Raw genomic sequence first — 19,208 nt, 5'->3', positions numbered from 1 at the left:
AGCGACTTGGCTGTGGACACTGCCCTCAGAAACACTCCACCAGATGCCTTGTGCTCTACTCCAGCCTGACTCCCCTCCACCAGATCTCACGCAGGATGCGTGTCCCTTGCCATGTCACACAGTGGGCCATCCCTCACGCAACCACACAGAGAGAAGGTGGCCGAGATGCACCTAGCTGAGTCCTGAGACATGGTGTCACGTTCCAACGTAATCAACGGAGCGATGTATGGATCCACAGGCCCATACAACAGTGCAGAAAAATCTCATAGGTTTAATGGAACTTTTCGTGTTACTTTAATTAGTGGACAGATGAAATGTGAAATTCCTTATTAAATCTTATAATGTTTGCCTGGCAAAGTAGGGAACCACATCCTTCGAACCCCTAATTAAGCAGCTCTACATGTATTTTATGTTGTAAGGGGGCTCCAGTTACCCACCCTGCCCATCTCAGACCACCTGCAAAACTGCTTCAACTACCCAGACATCTTTAGGAGGAAGAGGTGGTATCTTTTATTAGACCAGAGATTAAATAACAAAGGATGTTTCTTTTCTTAGACCCACTAGTGACACAAGGGAAAAACTAGACAATTCTTCCAGCCCACGTCTTCTTCTGCAGAAGGAAAGCTGAAGCAGTGAACTTCAAGCAAAGCGCAGGTTGGAAGCAGTGGAAGTCTGCTGCGTGACTCCAGGCCAGTGAGGGATATACACAAAGAGGACAATAATAAGAAAGCTCGCTCTTTAAGAAAGGAAAGGACATGAATGTCACTTTGACAGGTGGAAGGATTAACCCAGGGGAGGAGTTCTCTCACTGCAAAAGTTTCCTCTGAATGCAATCCTACAGAGCTGGAAAGCTTTCACATTGCAGAGAGCCTCTTTCCAGACTAAATTGTATGAGAGCAACTTGCTCATATTAGACTATTAACCCTGTTCTGGCAATATTTAGTAGCTTGAAATCATAACAGATGTATTTTGCAACCCTTGCTGTGCCTGTTCATGACCCCTTTGGCAGCAGCACCTGCGTTCTTTGGCTGTGCTGCAGCGCTTACTCCTTTCAAAGGTTTGTCCTTCCTGGCCTCAGCACCTCTTGCCAGGGTGGGAGGTGGGAAGGAAGACGGTAGGGAAGGAGGGAGGGACACATGCCTGGGGTGCTTCAGGAGAGGAAGAGGACAGCCAGAGAGGCGCCCTCCCCGCAGACAGCGAGGCTGCGGGATGATGGTGCTGCAGGCAGGTGGTCAGCCTGGATGGAAATGTCTCTTTTGGCCCAAGGGGACTATAGGGAGAGGTCACAACTCATAAGGATGCTGAGTTGCTGGACTGAGAAAAAAACTTAAAGGAAAAGTCCTGTCTGCAAACACACAGTAAGTCGGGGGGGCGGTGGTGGGTGGTGGTGTTATGTAAGAAAGCCTTCTCTTTCTGCTTTGCCTTATATTGAGGTTTCATCCCTTGAAAGTATCTTTTGTCCTAGTGTCTGTCCCAACAAAACCTGGTGTTTATAAAGTCCTTCAGATGTCTGTGGTGTGTTCAGATGTGGCAGCAGCTGCCTTAGCACCAAGAGTAGTCCAAAGGCTCTCTGGGCAAAAGAACACTAAAATAATGAACCCAGAGGCACTAAGTTTGCGTTTGTACTTCAACACCTTCGTATGTAAAAGTTTTGCTCCTTCAATCCATGAATGAGCCTCCAAAAAGGACTCTTCCGCCAGGTTTGTTTTAAAATGTCATCTAGGAGATTCTGCCAAAAGCTTCCTGCGGGAAAAGGCAATTAAAGCAAGCTTAAGACATTGTGAAACATCCGTCCCAAAAAGGGATTGCCCTGGGAAGGACAGTTTGGCAAGCTGCTGTCATCTGGTTGCCACCAGGATATGTCTTCAATAGAACAAGGAGGTTCTCTAACAGCCTCCTATCAGGAGAGTCAAAGAATTATGATAGCTTGTGGTTTTCTGAGTGAGACTTCATCAGTTTATCTATGGGATGATATGGCACAGTTTCTGAAACAAGGAGAATGGGCTGGAATGAGTTTTCTTCCAGTCCTGCCCTTCTGCCTTAAGACGAAGGAAGAAAAACCTGATCCTGGTGCTCACAGATGAAAGGTACAGGAAAGACAGAGCAACACAAGATTTAGACCCGTCTGTCAAGCTCAAGAAGCTGATGGTATTGCATCAGTATCAGGTGGTGTCGTCACCAAATGAAAATGGGATATGGGGTTTATGTCAGTTAGAATTGCTGCCTAGGAATGAAGTATCAAATATAAATTAACCAATCAGTCTCTCTATCAGATAGACACAAAGAAAGAAAGGCACGTCCATGGGATAAATCTTCACACTCATCTTTGAGAAGTTTTTTAGGATGGAAAAAATTGCCTGGAAGCACGCCTGTCTCTCTTTTGAATGCTGAGGGACACCAGCCGGGACTCAGAAATCTCACCTAACTTCAGGCATGCATATAATAACTGTCCTAGTCCCAGCACCTGGCTCAGAGCTTCCCGTGAAACTGAGATTAACACACAGCCAGACTGCAAAAGCAAAACAGTGGAGGGGCTGAGTCCAGACAGGATGGACACAGCACAGATCATGCCTGGATTGGAGCCACAACTTATCAATGTTACCGGTTCAATCCTTCAGCAGCTAAATGCTCCTGATATTATAAAACACGACACGAAAGGAGTGAACTTTAAGCTGAGGTTTCTCCTTGCCTTTCCCGCTGTGAGCAGCCACCCAGAACACCCAGCCACGAGCAGGCACGCCGCCCCAGCCATTACCTTGCTCCTAGCTTGCTCTATAAACTCCAGAGGAGCTTTCCCAAACTGAAAGGCGGCTCCGAACCAAGGGATCCAGCTTCTGATGCAGGGAGGGGAGCTGCAGTTTCTCCACTGAAACAAAACAAAAGCCTTGACAATCAAAAGTCCCAGGATTGCTGCCAAGAGGAAAGCAAGAGCCATTTTGCCTCTTCGCTGCTGCAGCTGCTGCTCCGCCTGCCACGGCGCCCGGCACAACCGCGCTGGCAGGGATCGCCAAGTCCATCAACAGGGCCTCTTTTATCAGCCTTGCCAGCTGACCACTGCACGGAGACAAGATGTCAAAGTTCCAAGCAGCCCCCAGGGACAAGCCCTTGTTTTGGAAAAGGCAGAGCCAATTCTCCTCCGCTCTGGGATGAGGACCAACTCCACCGCTTGGAAAACATCGCTGCTCCTGTGCCAAATCCTTGAACTTTGCACCAGTTCCTGGGGGCTACCCGAGCAGCCAGGGGTGCTGTGGCAAAGCACGCGGTCACTTTCTTTAGTTTAAATCAGTATTTTTTTGGCAATATCAGGATTACCAAGCAGAGAGGTTAATCTAGTGGGAGGTGTCCCTGCCCATGGCAGGGGGGTTGGAAATAGATGATCTTTAAGGTCTCTTCTAACCCAAACTATTCTATGATTTGCAGACATTTAGCTTGCAGCAAAGCAAGAAACTTGTGCGGGCATCACCTGAAGCAGGGAGCCTTGTGGAAGGTATCTCACCTGTCTGAGATCATCTCCTTAAAGGCTACAGGTGTGTCCACTGTCTGAGGAGCTGAGAAAGGCTTTGGAGATTGACCTAATAATTTAAAATCCACTGGTGGCCCCTGTACTATCACTGCAGTGTCAGAAGATGTGATTTCAGAGGGGTCATAGAATCATTAGGTGGGTTTCATAGAGTTTTTGAGCTTAAAACCATTAGTCCTCTCTGTATTCAGGTAAGACAAACCCTCAGCCCTCTGCATAGATGTTCATTAAAGGCTTTTTTCTTTGTTTCAGACATTTTGTTTTGTTTAGCTTCTTGGGCATGATTTGGTGAAGGACACGAGATGCTACCGAAAGGCACTTTTGTGGGGAGGAGACAACCAGTACAATGGTGTCATTGCTAACTCGCTTTCATCAGACTAGATCCTAGTTCTGGGCAGGTAATAGTTAACGTCTTTGCAAAGCGATGCAGTCCTCACTGATGGAAGCAGGTGGGTGGATTTGGAGAGTCTTTCTGCCTTTCTGCAGCAGCACACAGCCCTCGCAGAGCCTTGTGTTTCTGTGCACTGGCCCTTCTCTGCTCCACAAATCACTGAGCTGACCACACAAATGTCCACCTCCAGCTCAGGCTCATTTTAAATATCCTGTGGGAAGAGAACATCCTTCCACACCACCACCCACAAATCAGCCTGGATTAAAAAAAAGAATTTATTTCCCCAGGCTAAAAATAACCCTGGAGAGCTGCTCTGTCCATAGGATGCTGCTGTGCTGCAGGGTTTGTTTTAAGGAGAGATCTATTTGTTGTCCTCCACCCACTAAAGTGCAGTTTTAGAGAAGACAGGGCTAGACTGTCCCCAGAGGTGTACAGCTAAAGGATGAGAAGCAAAGGACATAAGAGGCAATGTGGGAAACTCTGACTGAATATAAGGACAAAGAGGTTTACAAAGCAGTTAAGCACCAGAGCAGCCTGTGGTTGTGAAATTCCCATCCTCTGAGGATTTCAGGTGACCAAACAAGGCCCTGGGTAATCCGATGAGTCTGGTCATCCCTGCTCTGAGCAGAGGACTGTACTAGATGACCTCCAGAGGTCCTCTCCAACCTAAATTACTCTATGAACTGCTGATCTATAGTGGCACAAGCTGATCTAAGCCCAGGGAACAGCTGTGGAGGGAAGCACAAAAATGCCAACAGCAGAACCACCTAGAATAAGGCTTTGGAGCATTCACACCTTCAGTGCAGCCAGATATGGTTCCATCTGATTGCAAAATGCCCATTTTATCAGAATTTTGTTGGTAGGTAGTTTCATCACTGCATGAATTCCAATGAATTCTAACCCAAAGAAGGATCTAATTCAATACCGATTGCTGGTGACCCATGAGATAAATTCACCTGACTTCAGCTGGCTATTCCACCTCCAACGCCCCCTTCATTTGTGTGACTAGGACCGCACACCAAAATGTTAATCAGTAGACAGGGGGTGGGGTGTTCTAGAATATCCTCAGACCCTCAGCATGAGGGTTAGTGATTAATGGCTAATGATTAACTGTTGGAACAGGTCCAGAGGAGGCTACACAGATGATGTGAGGGCAGCAGAACCTCTGCTGTGAGGACAGGCTGAGAGAGTTGGGGCTGTTCAGTCTGGAGAAGAGAAGGCTCAAGGAGACCTCAGAGCAGCTTCCAGCACCTGTAGAGGCTCCAGGAAAGCTGAGGAGGGATTTTCCCAAGGGCCTGGAGTGACAGGATGAGGGGAAACAGCTTTAAATTGGAAGGGGGAAGATTTAGATCAGACATTAGGAAGGGCTCCAACATTCAGCCAGGAAAAGCTTTAAACTTGTCACATACGGGGCTTTGGGTAGAGGTCGGCTTCTGTCTCTTCAGGTTTGCATTCCCCTTGCTGAAACCATACTGCTTTGTGCCTAATCCCTCAGGGATGGGAATTGTTACAAGCACTAGGGAGATGGTTCTCCAGCTCAGCACGTTGCTGTTGCTAATTCAGCTTTCACTAAACCATCTCGGGTGCAGCCGTTTAGCTGGGGACACAGTTTGGGGCTCCCGAGGTGCTGCTGTCCATCACAGCACCCCAGAAAGCAAACAGACTCCACACGTGTGCTCATCATCTTGAGGTCTCATTTATGATATATTATTTTAATGTAGATAACTGGCAACACTGCGCACTGCTGGCTCCCTGGCAGAAGGTAACGTTGGTGCCAGACTACATTTCCCAGGAGCCTGTTGAGCAGGAGCCTCTGGTGTCATTGTACAAGGACTTTGCAGGAGGTACTCTAGAGGCTGCAGATCCTGGTGCTGGAGAAACATGATCTTCAGCCATCTGTCTCTGAGAAGACCCAGACCAGAGCTGAACTAGGGTCTGCGTGTGCTGCAGACCCTCGCAGGGTGGCTGGTTCCCCTTGATTCATGTTAGACGCTAGATGTCAGCTGCAGAAGAAGAGAAGAGCTTACCTCTTCCAGAGAGATGGCCCCGAGCCAGCAAATTCGCTCTGTCAGCCTGTGCGGCGGCTGTGGCAGAACTAGGTACAGCTCACCGGGATTTTCTGAGAGGGATGGGGGACAAAATCGACTTAAAGAGGGGCAGGGAGAACTTCAGTCCCTGTGCACCGCGTTCCTTGGTGTTTGCTCTGGCTTTTCTGCTTCTGCAAATCAGTTCGTTCCACTCTGCTCGCTGTGACTGTTTAATAATTTAAGCCTGGCAAGCGTTGATCTCACTGGACTGTGGCTGGAGGGAAGGGGTTTTTGGGTTGATACCTTTGCCTCCAGGACCAGTAGTGGCTAATTTGGTGAACAAGTCTTACAAGGAGCAGCTGAGGGACCTGGGGTTGTTTAGCCTGGAGAGAAGGAGGATGAGGGGAGACCTCATCCCTGTCTGCAACTTCCTGGAAGGATGTTGTAGTGAGGTGGATGCTGGTCTCTTCTCCCAAGTGACAGGTGATGGGACGAGAGGAAATGGCCTCAAGTTGCAGGGCAGGTTCAGATTGGACATCAGGAAACATTTCTTCACCAAAAGGTTTCTCAGGCCCTGTCAGAGGCTGCCCAGGGAGGTGTTGGAGTCCCCATCCCTGGAGGGGTTTAAAAGGTGGGAAGATGAGGTGCTTGGGGATCTGGTTTAGTAGTGGACAGTATAGTTGGTGTTGATGATTTCAAATGTCTTTTCCAACCTTATGATTTAAGCTTTACGCTTGCTTGGTTTCTAGAAGAAGACTAAGGAGGCAGGACTTTCTGTTGCCCAGGTTAGTAGTGAGTGGCTGATTTCTTCGGGAATTTGCTTTTCAAAGTTAATGCAGGTCATCAAAGGAAAACCAAATCTTACATTCCTGGTTATGGTGGAGATGTCTGTAAAACTGGAGTATAGAAAACTGGTTGCTGAAATGCAGGAAAGCAGGACCCTGGGGGCTGCACCACACTGCTTAGGGATCAGTAGCTTATCTGGAGTATCTCTCAGCATATGCTATGGAATGTCTACAAGATTTTACAGGCAAATAATGGCTTTAAATTGGAAGGGGGAAGATCCAGGTTAGACATTAGGAAGAAATTCTTCATGCTGAGGGCGAGAAGGCCCTGGCCCAGGTTGCCCAGGGAAGCTGTGGCTGCCCCATCCCTGGAGGGGTTCCAGGCCAGGTTGGATGGGGCTTGGAGCAGCCTGGGCCAGTGGGAGGTGTCCCTGCCCGTGGCAGGGGGGGAACTGGATGGGCTTTGATGTCCCTTCCAACCCAAACCATTCTATGATTCTATGACTTGGTCTTTGATGGGAATGGATTTTGGTTACTTGTGCCCAGAGCTACTTTTAACAGATCTGGATGTGAATGTCTTGTTCTCCAAGAATCACCTGCACCCCCAATGGGTATGGTCCCTGCTGGTGCTCTCACAGACCCCTTGGCCTCCTGGCAGGAGGATTGTGGTGCAGATGTTACCAGTGTGGTACATGCCACCACTGCTGTACCCGTATTCATGTCTGTTCCCTGCTCTTTCTCTACAGTGACATTTCCCCTGGATCTCACGAAAACTCGACTGCAGGTCCAAGGTGAAGCTGCCATGCAGCATCGTGATGGAGCTGCAGCCGGCCAGGCAGTCCCTTACCGCGGCATGTTGCGCACTGCAGCTGGCATCGTGCAGGAGGAGGGCTTACTAAAGCTCTGGCAAGGAGCCACGCCGGCCGTCTACCGCCACATAGGTGATTTTCTGCTCATGATGGGACATGTTTGGATCCTGCCTCCTGTGACCAACAGCCTTTTGGAGTGAGCTTGCCATATCTTGTTGTACTTTCAAAATATCTAGGAGGACTCCATCAGCTTACCCTGCAATCCCACTTCAGAATATATGGGATTCTGGTTCAATCCCTTCTCTTCTCTCTCTTGCCCATTCCTTCAAAGCCTTGTTCTAGCTTCTGGGAAAACAAAATATAATTTCCCTGTGGTCTTTGCTGGAAAATCTTCAGCTCAAGCAGATACTCAAAGAATCCTCAGAACAATAAATATCTTCTGTTTGCAGAAAGTGGGGACGGGCTGGGGAAAAAGATAAGGTTACAAGCACTGAGATGAAGAAATGCATTAGCGGTTTGGCCACAGGTAACAGATTTCTCTGACTTATTTGGAAATATGGTGACAGCAACAAACCTCAAAAGCACTTGTGGGAGGTTTTGAGCTTGGCAGCAGTTGAGAGGGAAGCAATGTGGTCACATCTCCGTAGCGTGAGGGCAAAGCCATGCTGGCTCTTGGCAGACTTATGGCTCAGTCAGAAGATCCTCTGATGCTACAAGGTTCTGGCTTTACCATTGCTACCAGGCAGCTCTCAAGATTTCTCTGTTTTGATCACAAACGTGAGAGCAGTCACCACCTGACCCAGGCGAGCTCCAGTGGGTTTTACCACCAGTCTCTTGACCTTTCTACAACAGCATGACCTCCAGAAATGGCAGACTCAAGAATCATCTCTTGCTTTTGTTTTCCACAGTGTACTCTGGTGTTCGGATGGTTGTGTATGAACATCTCCGTGACTCTGTGCTTGGCAGATCTGAGGATGAAAGCTTTCCTTTCTGGTAAGGTTGCATATTTACACTTTTACTGTTTGGGCATTGTCCTTATTGCAGGAGTCCTGCGGCCCTGCAAGCTGTCTTTTCTTCGTGGCTTACCTACCCTAAGGAGGGTAAACATAAAGTAGAGGTTTAGGCACTGATACAGACTTTCTGATTTCAGTTTCAGGGCAGTATCTTTTCTTTCAGCTGGGAACAGGTCTAAGAAACCACAGAATCATAGAACGCCTAGGTTGGAAGAGACCTTTGAGATGAGCAAGTCATACCCTACCTGTCCACTACTAAATCATACCCCCAAGCACTTCATCTATCTGCCTTTTAAACCCCTCCAGGGATGGGGACTCGGTCACCTCCCTGCGCAGCCTCTGTCAGTGCTTGAGAACCCTTTCTCTGAAGATTTTTTTCCTAATGTCCAATCTGAACCTCCCCTGGCGCCGCTCGAGGCCATAACATTGAAATAAGTTTCTCAGAGGCTTAACTAGGACCATGATTATTCCAATAAGGACATTCTGCTAAAAAAAGATGGAGAAACATGACAAATCACATTGACTGGAGCAGTGGTCCCAGGGCAGGAATTAGCCTGGATCAGAGAGGAGGCAGGGCAGCTTTAGCACGACTCAAGGGCTGTGATATACAGGCAACTCCTTTATTTTCGCTTGGGCAGGGGAAGTTGGGAAGTGCACGTGAGTCATGGCAGCTGTGTGTGAGGGCTGCTGGAGAAGCTGTGTGCTATTGCACAAACGCAACACCAGCATAACTGTGATGAATCATGGAATGGTTTGGGTTGGAAGGGACTTCAAGGATCATCCAGTTCCAACCCCACTGACATGGGCAGGGACACCTCCCACTGGCCCAGGCTGCTCCAAGCCCCATCCAACCTGGCCTGGAACCCCTCCAGGGATGGGGCAGCCACAGCTTCCCTGGGCAACCTGGGCCAGGGCCTCAGCACCCTTGCAGGAAAACATTTCTCCCTAAGATCTCATGTCAATCTCCCCTCTTGCAGCTGAAAAGCTTCCCCCTCATCCTATCCCTGCACTCCTTGATCATGAGCCCCTCCCCAGCTTTCCTGCAGACAGATCCTCCAGCTGGAGGTAACGCAAAGAACAGGTTCAGGTGAGCCAAGCTGGACTTGCAGCTGGTACCCTGATCACCTCCAGGTCACTCAAGAGTTTGATTAGCTCCCCATGGGGTCAGGATACCTTTATAAAGCCGTGATGGACATCTCAAACAACCTCTGGAGCTTTGCAGAAAAGAAATGAGCAGTGGTACATCTCAGATTTCCAGCTGCTGAAGGGATGGGCCCCACCAGGTGTTATGCAGCAGCAGCATGGCAATACTTTGCGGTTTTGCTGCTTTGCCTTACTGCCTGGATAAGGAATTATTATGCCATTGGATTATAAGCAAGAGAATAGAGAAGTCTGCCAATTCTGGTGTTGTATCTTAACCTGAGAGATGGAATCTGCCTGGCTACTGAAGAGGCAGATTGTGAAGGAAAAAATGCTATTTTGTTTCTGCATGGAAGCCAGAAGTCAGCCTACGTTAAATCTGTGCAGCCATCCCAAGGAGAGGAGCGATCTGTATAAAAAGCAAAAACATTTTTTGTTTTGCAAGTTTAATTCAGCAACAGTTAAATCTCGTTCAGTCCCTTCTTAGACAAAGCAAGTGGCATACAGGCACAGAACAAACTCTTTGCCTGGGGGGAATGAGAAGATATTTTATTGAAGTTTTGGAAAAATTGTTAATTTTTAGTTAGCATATAATGGTTTGACTTGGAAGGGACATTAAAGCCCATCCAGTCCCACCCCCTACCATGGGCAGGGACACCTCCCACTGGCCCAGGCTGCTCCAAGCCCCATCCAACCTGGCCTGGAGCCCCTCCAGGGATGGAGCAGACACCACTTCCCTGGGCAGCCTGGGCCAGGGCCTCCCCACCCTCAGTGTGAAGAATTTCTTCCTGATGTCCAATCTAAATCTTCCCTCTTCTAATTTATAGCCATTGCCCCTTGTCCTATTACTCCATGTCCTTGCAAAAAGCCTCTCGTCAGCTTTCCTGTAGCCCCTTTCATGTTCTTGAAGCTGCTCTGAGGTCTCCGTGCAGCCTTCTCCTCTCCAGGCTGAACAGCCCCAAATCTCAGCCTGTCCCTTGTTTCACTTGATGTGTGCTGCTGAATTATTCGGCTCCAGCACTGCGATTTGTGAAGATTTTCAGTGTATTCTGAAGCAGCTTTTTGTTCCCTGCTTGGCAGGAAAGCTGTCATTGGAGGCATGTCTGCCGGTGCCATCGGACAGTTTTTTGCCAGCCCGACTGATCTGGTGAAGGTGCAGATGCAAATGGAAGGAAAAAGGAAGTTGGAAGGAAAGCCGTTACGGTCAGTTCCTCTCGACACTGATGTTCTTTTCCTGTTCATGATTATTCTTTGGCCAAGGGTGTGGTTCTCTCTGTTTTCTGTCACTGCCTCTCTCCAGCTGCTCAGAGTCCTTTTCAGGGAAAAGCAGTGCCTGGAAGGCACGCAGTGGCTCTGGGCAGCGGAAAGGGTGGGGGATCCGAGACTTCCTCCTTATTCCTTTTATACTCGCCTTCCTTATTCTGATGTATCAGTCTCAGAGACCATAAACCCTTGCCTATCCTACATGTGCAACACATCCGTGCCAGTGCTCTGCTGGCAGGAGAGAAGGATGCTTTCTGAAGAAGAGAAGATGGAAGAAAGGATGAAGGAAACAGCTCAAGCAGGATCACAGGCACAGGGAAGGGCAGGGCTGCCTGCAGACAGCAGGGCTCAAGACCCTCCTGCAGATGCCTGGACACATTGTTCTTTGCATCCCAAACTGCTGGCATCCTTTGGTGTCTTGTACATTTAGTATTGCAACCTCAGTGTCATTAGTTACCAGACTGCTGCTCAGCAGGGAAATCAGTATGTTTGGCAACATATTGCTGCACGAAAGTCAAAGATGGATCCAAAAATGGATCGTAAAATGGATCCAGAGGGCCAGGGACAACTTGCCTTTCCTACATGAGGACATGGTGCAGCAAAGTACTGGACTGTGCAAAGGTTTTACCGTGGCTGGGCTCTCTACTTATTGGGGGCATATTGAATCCAGGTTTCGAGGAGTGCACCATGCATTTGTGAAGATCCTGTCAGAAGGAGGGATACGGGGGCTTTGGGCAGGATGGGTGCCAAACGTCCAGCGAGCTGCCCTGGTGAACATGGGAGGTGAGTTTCATAACTTGGTCTGCAGCGCTTAAGGCCACATCTAAGCCTTAAGAAAGGAGATGTCATCTATTCCTCTGGTCTCTGTCTGTTGGTTATCTACACTGGGGACCTATTTGAGGTGCACTGCAGGTCACTTCTGCCTTGAGTGTTTTGTTCCTGTGGAAATCAACTTCCTTAAAGATAAGTTTGTGCCTGAGCCTGAGGGATGGTGAGAGCTGGGAGCTGAGAGGGTCCCACAGCCACCAAAGCAGGGACCTCGCCAGCCACAGCCCAGCTCCCTGATGCCCAAGCAAGGTGAATACGTGCAGCAGAACACAAAAGGAAGCCCGGTTCCATCTAGATGCAGATCTTCAGAAAAGCGTGTGGTGACGAGGCAGGTCTAAGGCCAAGCCAGGAAGCTGAGCCAGCATCAGGTCTGGTGAGGGTCACTAGGGTCAGACACAGCTCAATGGTCACCAGCAGGTCCATGGTGATAAGAAAGGTCCAAGGCTGAGCTAGGGAGATAGTCTGTGGGTCAGTGTCCAGATCAACAAGGCCCAGGCATGGTGTGATGGAGCTGCAGGTGGGGACACCTACAGTGCAGTTCAGGCAGGGACTGAGGGTTATAAGGGGAAGTGGCTGCCTCAGCTCTAGGCTGATCCAAGCAGCACTCACACCTTCCACACATTGATAGAGCTTCCCTGCGTCTCTCCAAAACTGCTAGGATATATTGGATGGTCTTTGTTCTCCTTCCTGAGGTTCTGTTTATAAAGTAAGGAGGGAGATGTCTTTGTAACCAAAAGACGCCGCCTGTGGGTGCCCACCATAAACACTTGCTCTCTGCTTGGTGGCACATATTAGTGTTGCCTTGTCAATTTTTTATTTTGTATGCTTAAATTTCTTTGGCTGCTGGTTTCTATGTCATTCAGCCCAGGGATAAGTTAGCAGCATGACCAAAAAGATATCTTTGAGGACAGACAGAAAATCAGTGGTGGTGTAAGCTTACACCTTGCTGAGCAGCCATAAAAAAATCACTGGATGGATAATGTTTGCAATGGGAGCTGCTAAATGAGGGCTTTAGAATGACTGTTAGCTAAGGTATCTCCATACACAATGTTAATGTGCAGTCTCAGCATCTAAACACGGAATCATTGAATCATTAAGGTTGGAAAAGACCTCTAAGATCATCCAGTCCAACTCTCAGCCCACCACCACCATGCCTGCTAAACCATGAACCGAAGTGCCAAGTCTACATGTTATTTGAACACCTCCAGGGTGCTGGTAACTGTAAGATCAGTCTTTCATTCAGATGCCCAGATGCCATATCTCGTGTCTGCTTTCAGAAGAACATGATATCACTTCCATGACATCATCTACTCTTTGTGTCTAATATTTCTTATAACACTTGCACAGAGGTGGGAGAGGTAGAACCATCCTTATCATGATTTTTCTGGGTTGGCTTAATGTGGTTTTTTGCAGCAGTTTCCATTTAGGATCCATTTTATCATTTGTGGGGTAAATCAGAGAAGAAGGTAGTAGAAAGGAGCACATATCCACGTGTCTAAAGCCAGGACCTAGGTGTCACAACCATCATCAGAAAATAGGGGCAGAGTGCCAGCTGTGCCAATGGGAGGAGCTGCGCTGGAAATCTGGGTCTTGCCAAGCCTCCACCCTCGCTCAGTGATAAACAGCACTGCCACCATTTACTTCTGACAATGTTGGTTTTTCTCATTATCTTCTTTACAGATCTGACCACTTACGACTCAGTGAAGCACTTTTTGCTTCTGAACACGCCACTCGTGGACAATAGTTTCACTCACAGCGTTGCCAGGTGCCTTATTCCCCACTTAACCCTTTTCCACTGTGGAGCATTTCTAGCCTCACTGTCTTGATCTGCCTCTCTGTGCCAGCAGAAGCCCCAATTCCTTGGTCATGAGCTGCTAATAAAAAGCACCTTTATAACTACTTTATAACTATAACTTTAGAACTTTTGCCAGAGAGGACATCTTTGTACAAAACACACAAGACAAAGGATGCAACCATTGCTACAAAGCTGCCCTCACCAAGAGTTCCTTGTTGATGCATTTAAACACCTGTAAGAGCACAGGAATCTCCAGTTTTCTAGAACTGCTACTATTTTGTCTAACTTAGTTTAAATTTCAGCAAAATTAGTAAAAATTAACAGTATAAACTCTGCAGAACCACCTCTTTTACTCATTAAATTATGAAGAAATCTGCTTTATATAAACAATATAATCGATTGCCTATTGTGGGTCCTTTATCCCTGCCTTAGAACTGCACACAGAGGTGAGGGAAGCTGGTGTTGGGAGGACATCTGAGCAAGAGCAATGCTAGCAAGCCTTCTCCTAAATCACATTTCTGTTAAGTTATGAGGTATTATTCATGATTTTATAATAACTGTTTTAGTATATTCTATTGCATATTATTGGAAATGGAATCATGATGCTTAAATTGTCGTGATAAATCTTGGTTTCTTCCTGAAGTGCCTGTTGCTGTTGACAGTTGCTGTTCTGGCCTGGTGGCTGCTGTTCTGGGAACTCCTGCTGATGTGGTCAAAACCCGGATAATGAACCAGCCGAGAGATAAGCAGGGAAGGTACGGACACCTCAGAGACGGACTTCTCAGCAGAAAATTCAAATCTTACTGATTTCACTGGGAGCGAAGTGCTAAGTCTCTAGTTTGCTCTTCACCTTTCTGATGATAATTTCATTGTTCTAGGTTCACATATCTGGGGGTGGTTGTGATGGCCACCTAAGCAAACCCAATCACTCATTGAATTTCAGGTCTTAGGAGACTTCAGTGAGCTACAAAAAAACTTGTATAAATACATCTGATCCAGATTATTTTTTGGGGTTGGGGTGGGTGGTGTTGGATCATGTATCTGTAATCCTAATGGTACCTGTTCTCCTTGAATGTTGCCAGAGGTCTGCTGTATAAGTCTTCCATGGACTGCTTGATTCAAACTGTACAGGGTGAAGGGTTTATGTCTCTGTACAAAGGCTTTATACCAACCTGGATGCGAATGGTAAGTGCCTTTTAACTCTCTCAACAATATAGTTGAACAACATGGCATTCAAGTGTAAAAGAGTTCTTTCAGTATCAGCACTTCTCTAAAACTATTTGGGTCTCTCCACTTATTTAATTCTAGTTAGCATAGTTGAATAGTGTGGATGACCCAACCGCATGCAGTGTCGCTTCTCCCACATCTCGCATCTCTTTAATTTGGAAAATGTTGTTCTGCTTAATTTCTAATGATTTTCCTTGCTTTTGTTTTATGATTTCAGGTTCCTCCCTTTTCCTCTTCCTAAACTCTCCTTTGTTCCCTTCTTGTTCCCAGACCTGGACTCCCTTTGCATCTCTCCTGCTTTCATTCCTCCTCTCCTGATCCCAGAATCGCTTTATTACTGCTCTATCCTGGATCTCCCTTTTGCCCCTCTTGTATTCAGGCTGTGGCTCTCTCCTGCTCACTGCTGGGCTGTTAAAGCTACATTGGTACAATTAAGCCAAGCAGTAAGTCAGAGCCTGGGAACTGCAACTTGGCTGTCTAGACTGTTAGTCTGGGCAAGGGACAATTCCCAAACCCAAATCTAGATGTGACTACCTTTTTGTTTTTCTTTAAGTCTTGAGGAATTTAACACTACAGTTTTTGTATGAAAGCCATAATATGCGACTGAGCATAATAATACCACTTTTAAGAGAAGACAGTTGAATCTAATGGGTTTGTTTATTGGGTTGCTTCTGTTTAAAGCCTCTAACTTCAGTGCTTGCTTTCACAGGCTCCTTGGTCACTGGTATTCTGGCTTACGTATGAACAAATCAGAAGGATCTGTGGCGTTAGTTCTTTTTAAAATCATGAAACCACTTCACTATTCACAAAACAAAGAAGAACCAGAAAGCTGAATTCTCATTGCACATGGCATCACCACCCCATAGAGAAATAATTCATTTAGGAGACTGGCAGTGGATCACTTGTTTCAGTTCCTGCCCAAACCCAGTTCTTACTGGTTAGGAGTAGCCATGATGTGGGGATACTACTTGCTTGTCAGACTGCTGTAAGAAAAGTTATGCATAGGATAAAAGTGTCACAGTAATACTCAGGCTGGGAGTCCGCATCAACTTTCTGAAACAGTAAACAGAGAGAAATCTGCCAAGCAAGTAGAACATAGTACAGTTGGCTTGTTTGATAATAGAGGTGGCTCCTATTGTTAAGCACAAGAGCAGGCTGAACAACACAGCATTTCTAGGCGATAGGACAAGAGGGAACGGCCTCAAGTTGCACCAGGGCAGGTTCAGATTAGACATCAGGGAAAATGCCTTCACTGAAAGGGTTCTCAAGCCCTGGCAGAAGCTGCCCAGGGAGGTGGTGGAGTCCTGGAGGGGTTTAAAGGACAGGTAGATGAGGTGCTCAGGGATCTGGTTTAGCAGCGGATAGGAATGGTTGGACTCGATGATCTCACAGGTCTTTTCCAGCCATGTAAATCTATGATTCTATGAACTTCTGTGGCTAAGCGGTCTAAAAAGTTATTTAGGAATTTTTGTTATTGTTACATTTGCACGAACATAAAGAACTGCCTCTCGTTGGTCTGATGTCTCAGCAAACCAAGCCTGTAGTGCTCGGAACTGGAAAAGATACAAGCGGTTTCCTTGATGTCAAACTTGCTTTGCACAAAAGGTGGAAGGGGTTGTGTTCTTCTTACTGCTCAGAGTGTTCAGTTTTGGGCCCCTCACTACCAGAAGAACATTGAGGGGCTGGAGCGCATCCAGAGAAGGGAACAGAGCTGGGGAAGGGGCTGGAGAACAAAGGGCATGAGGAGCAGCTGAGGGACCTGGGGTTGTTTAACCTGGAAGAAAGGAAGCTGAGAGGAGACCTCATCCCTGTCTGCAACTGCCTGAATGGAGGTTGTAGTGAGGTGGGTGCTGGTCTCTTTTCCCAAGTAACAAAGGATGAGATGAGGTGAAATGGCCTCAAGTTGTGCCAGGGGAGGTTTAGATTGGATATTAGGAAAACTCCTGCACCAAAAGGGCTATCAAGCATTGGAACTGGCTGCCCAGGGAAGCTGCTGAGTCAATATCCTTGGAGGCATTTAAAAGATGTGTAGGTGTGGCACTTAGAGACATGGTTTGGTTGTAGAGTTGGCAGTATTAGGTTTGTGGTTGGAATCGATAATCTTAATTGTCTTTTCCAACCTACTCCGTTCTGTTCTCCTGAAGGACTCATAATACACATGCTGCCCATAGGACTGAGTTGAGCTACTTGTCCTTTAGGAGTGCCAGTGCTGACGTGGCAGACAAGGTCATCAAGGCACTGCTTTTCCATGGAAATACACACTCTGCCCATTTTGATTCTAGGTGGAAATACAATGTTCTCTTCAAAACCACAAAATGTTTGAATACGGTGATTTAATTTTTTTTAACCTAAAGCTTTCCAGATTTCATAGGAAAGGGGACTGTTGCTGTTTGTCACTAGACTTATCAAGAGGCAAAAATGCAGTATGAAAGCAATCGTAACATAAACAGAACAAAGCTGTCTTTTGACTTAGCAATATCTAGTAATGGAATGAGTGTACAAGACCTAGCTCTGAATAAATACTCAGGATTTCTTTAAGCCTAGTCTTTGTAATTAGTATCTTCAACGAGCCAGTTTCGGATTAAATATAGTTTAGGCGTTTCCTTGCCTTGCATTTGTACTTTTTCGTTGTACTGTAGGTCTGCTGCGGCTGCATGCATTTTGGTGTGAGTCCAGCCTGGAAAAATTAATCTCACTATTATTGGGAGGTCAGAAGCTTTTATAAAGAAATACTGTTCTTTTTCTGGTTGCTAGCCTGAGAAACTAATCTGAGTTCTTTCCTCTTTGCATACCATCACAAGCGATATAAACCAGCAGTCAAAGCTGCTTCTTCAGTTACATCCTGAGCCATCCTGCCTGCAATCCTGTTACTCAGATGCTCTGTGGATATGCAGAACTACCTGATCTGTTGAGTTAAAACCAGTAATTTTAAAGGTCTTGTAGTGAACTGTTTAAACTGTTAATAAAGCTCTTTATTTTTTCTGAGCGTGCTGCACTAAAGAGATTCATAATAGTGCTGATTCTTAAGAGTTTTGTATTAAAACCTAAATAAATAATTTGCATATGGAAACTTGCCACTTCATGCATTACTTCTCAACGTGCTTTAATTCCAAATCTTTCAAGCAGAAGTTTCTACTCTGTGAAACACTTGGACATATTTAGATTTAAAGCTTCAGTTTTGGAAGCCAAGAATTCGCCCAAGGATGCCAGCGGGGTTCCCTGTCTCTATTCTCCTGTGGTCTAAGAAAGGCTTGTTAAGTCTTGGGACTTCTTCTTCCTTACACCTCCACTTTTGACGGTTGTCCCTAAAGGATGGAAGGCAGCAAAAGGGCTGCCTGGATGAAGGGGACAAAATCAGGGAGAAAAGACACCCTTGCAGAGCTGAACAGAAGAAACAGAGCAGTGTGACAGCCCAAGCGATCTCGAGGGGGCCACCAAAGCAGCACACGTTTGCCATTTCCCAAGGACCTCGGGGGGGGGCGGGGGGGGGGGGGGGATGTGTGCTTGTGGCCAGGACAGCCCTGGATGCTGCTGTCCCTCAGGCTGGTGTCACCCTCCCAGTGCTGCAGGTGGTTGAACTGGACAGGCTTTGGTGGCAGCAGGTGCCCAGCGTCACGGGGTGGCCACAGACTGGGTGGTGATGGGTGGAGGAGGCAGCCTCCACCTTGGGGTGCTGAGGGAGCCTCAGGCAATCTTGCAGCTGTCTGAGGGGTGTCCCTGCCATGGGGAGAGCCACCACGGAATGGCTCCACCAGAGAACTACAGATCATCCTGAGTTCGAAGGGACCCAAAAGGCTGATCAAGTCCAACGCCTGTCCCTGCACAGGACACCCCACCATTCACACCGCGTGTCTGAGGGCGTTGGCCAAATGCTTCTGGAATATTAATGGCTTTAGATTGGAAGAAATGGCTTTAGCTTGGAAGAAGAAAAGATTTAGGCGAGACATTAGGAAGAAATTCTTCACATCGAGGGTGAGGAGGCCCTGTCCCAGGCTGCCCAGGGAAGCTGTGGCTGCCCCACCCCTGGAGGTGCCGAGCGCAGCCCGGATGGGGTCCGGAGTACCCCGGGGCCACCGCCAACCTCGCTCTGCACGCGCCCCTCGCGCCCGCTCTGGCCAATGGCAGCTACGCACGCCTCCCCCCCCCCCCCCCCTTCGTTCCGCTAGCACGAGGCTGGCGCGGAGCGCTCCACTCTGGTTGAGGGGAGCTATGGCGGGGTCCGTGCTGACCGTCGCAGCTCCAGCCTTCGTTGAGGACATCCCTCCTCTTTTTAGCGCCTTCAAGAAGCCTCGTATACCAGCATGGACGCTGCGTATTAGCTTTTCCCTCCTTTCCCCCCACCCCGCCTCTCTCTTTTCCTCCCTCCCCTCTGGTGTATCCCCCGGGCAGAGGGGGGAAAGGTCAAAATAG

General features: G+C 47.6%; 2 protein-coding genes across 5 annotated transcripts in view; one reads left to right on the top strand and one right to left on the bottom strand.

Annotated features, from left to right (window-relative positions):
- LOC104057110 (24-hydroxycholesterol 7-alpha-hydroxylase) overlaps positions 1-3,301 on the bottom strand; it is a 29,093-nt gene extending 25,792 nt beyond the window's left edge. Inside the window, exon 1 of one of the 2 annotated variants that reach the window (XM_054063492.1) lies at positions 2,756-3,301. In XM_054063492.1, coding sequence (XP_053919467.1) covers positions 2,756-2,935 — 180 coding nt within the window. In that variant the 5' untranslated portion in view covers positions 2,936-3,301. The remainder of the gene's footprint in view (positions 1-2,755) is intronic. The other variant, XM_009558435.2, reaches the window with a different exon arrangement.
- On the top strand, positions 1,158-16,577 carry SLC25A27 (solute carrier family 25 member 27). Of its 3 annotated transcripts, none has more exons than XM_054063496.1 (9): positions 1,158-1,358; positions 7,470-7,664; positions 8,441-8,525; positions 10,766-10,888; positions 11,619-11,731; positions 13,457-13,541; positions 14,234-14,326; positions 14,654-14,756; positions 15,508-16,577. In XM_054063496.1, coding segments are annotated over exons 1-9 (870 nt in total). In that variant the 5' UTR covers positions 1,158-1,357; the 3' UTR covers positions 15,580-16,577. The 3 variants fall into 3 exon arrangements, with proteins under 3 accessions (XP_053919471.1, XP_009556732.2, XP_053919472.1); XM_009558437.2 differs by lacking the exon at positions 1,158-1,358 and adding an exon at positions 5,726-6,010; XM_054063497.1 differs by lacking the exons at positions 1,158-1,358; positions 7,470-7,664 and adding an exon at positions 8,078-8,345.
- The last annotated feature ends 2,631 nt before the right edge of the window (positions 16,578-19,208 follow it).

This window comes from Cuculus canorus, chromosome 3, assembly GCF_017976375.1.
Source record: "Cuculus canorus isolate bCucCan1 chromosome 3, bCucCan1.pri, whole genome shotgun sequence".
In the NCBI taxonomy this organism is placed as follows: Eukaryota; Metazoa; Chordata; class Aves; order Cuculiformes; family Cuculidae; genus Cuculus; species Cuculus canorus.
This window is presented reverse-complemented; position numbering and strand designations above follow the sequence as displayed.

Coding starts and splice junctions, on each gene's coding strand:
- SLC25A27 (XM_009558437.2), top strand. CDS start 5,908: ATGTCAGCTGCAGAAGAAGAGAAGAGCTTACCTCTTCCAGAGAGATGG. Junction 6,011..7,469: donor GGCGGCTGTGGCAGAACTAG/GTACAGCTCACC, acceptor CTTTCTCTACAG/TGACATTTCCCCTGGATCTC. Junction 13,542..14,233: donor TTCACTCACAGCGTTGCCAG/GTGCCTTATTCC, acceptor TGCTGTTGACAG/TTGCTGTTCTGGCCTGGTGG.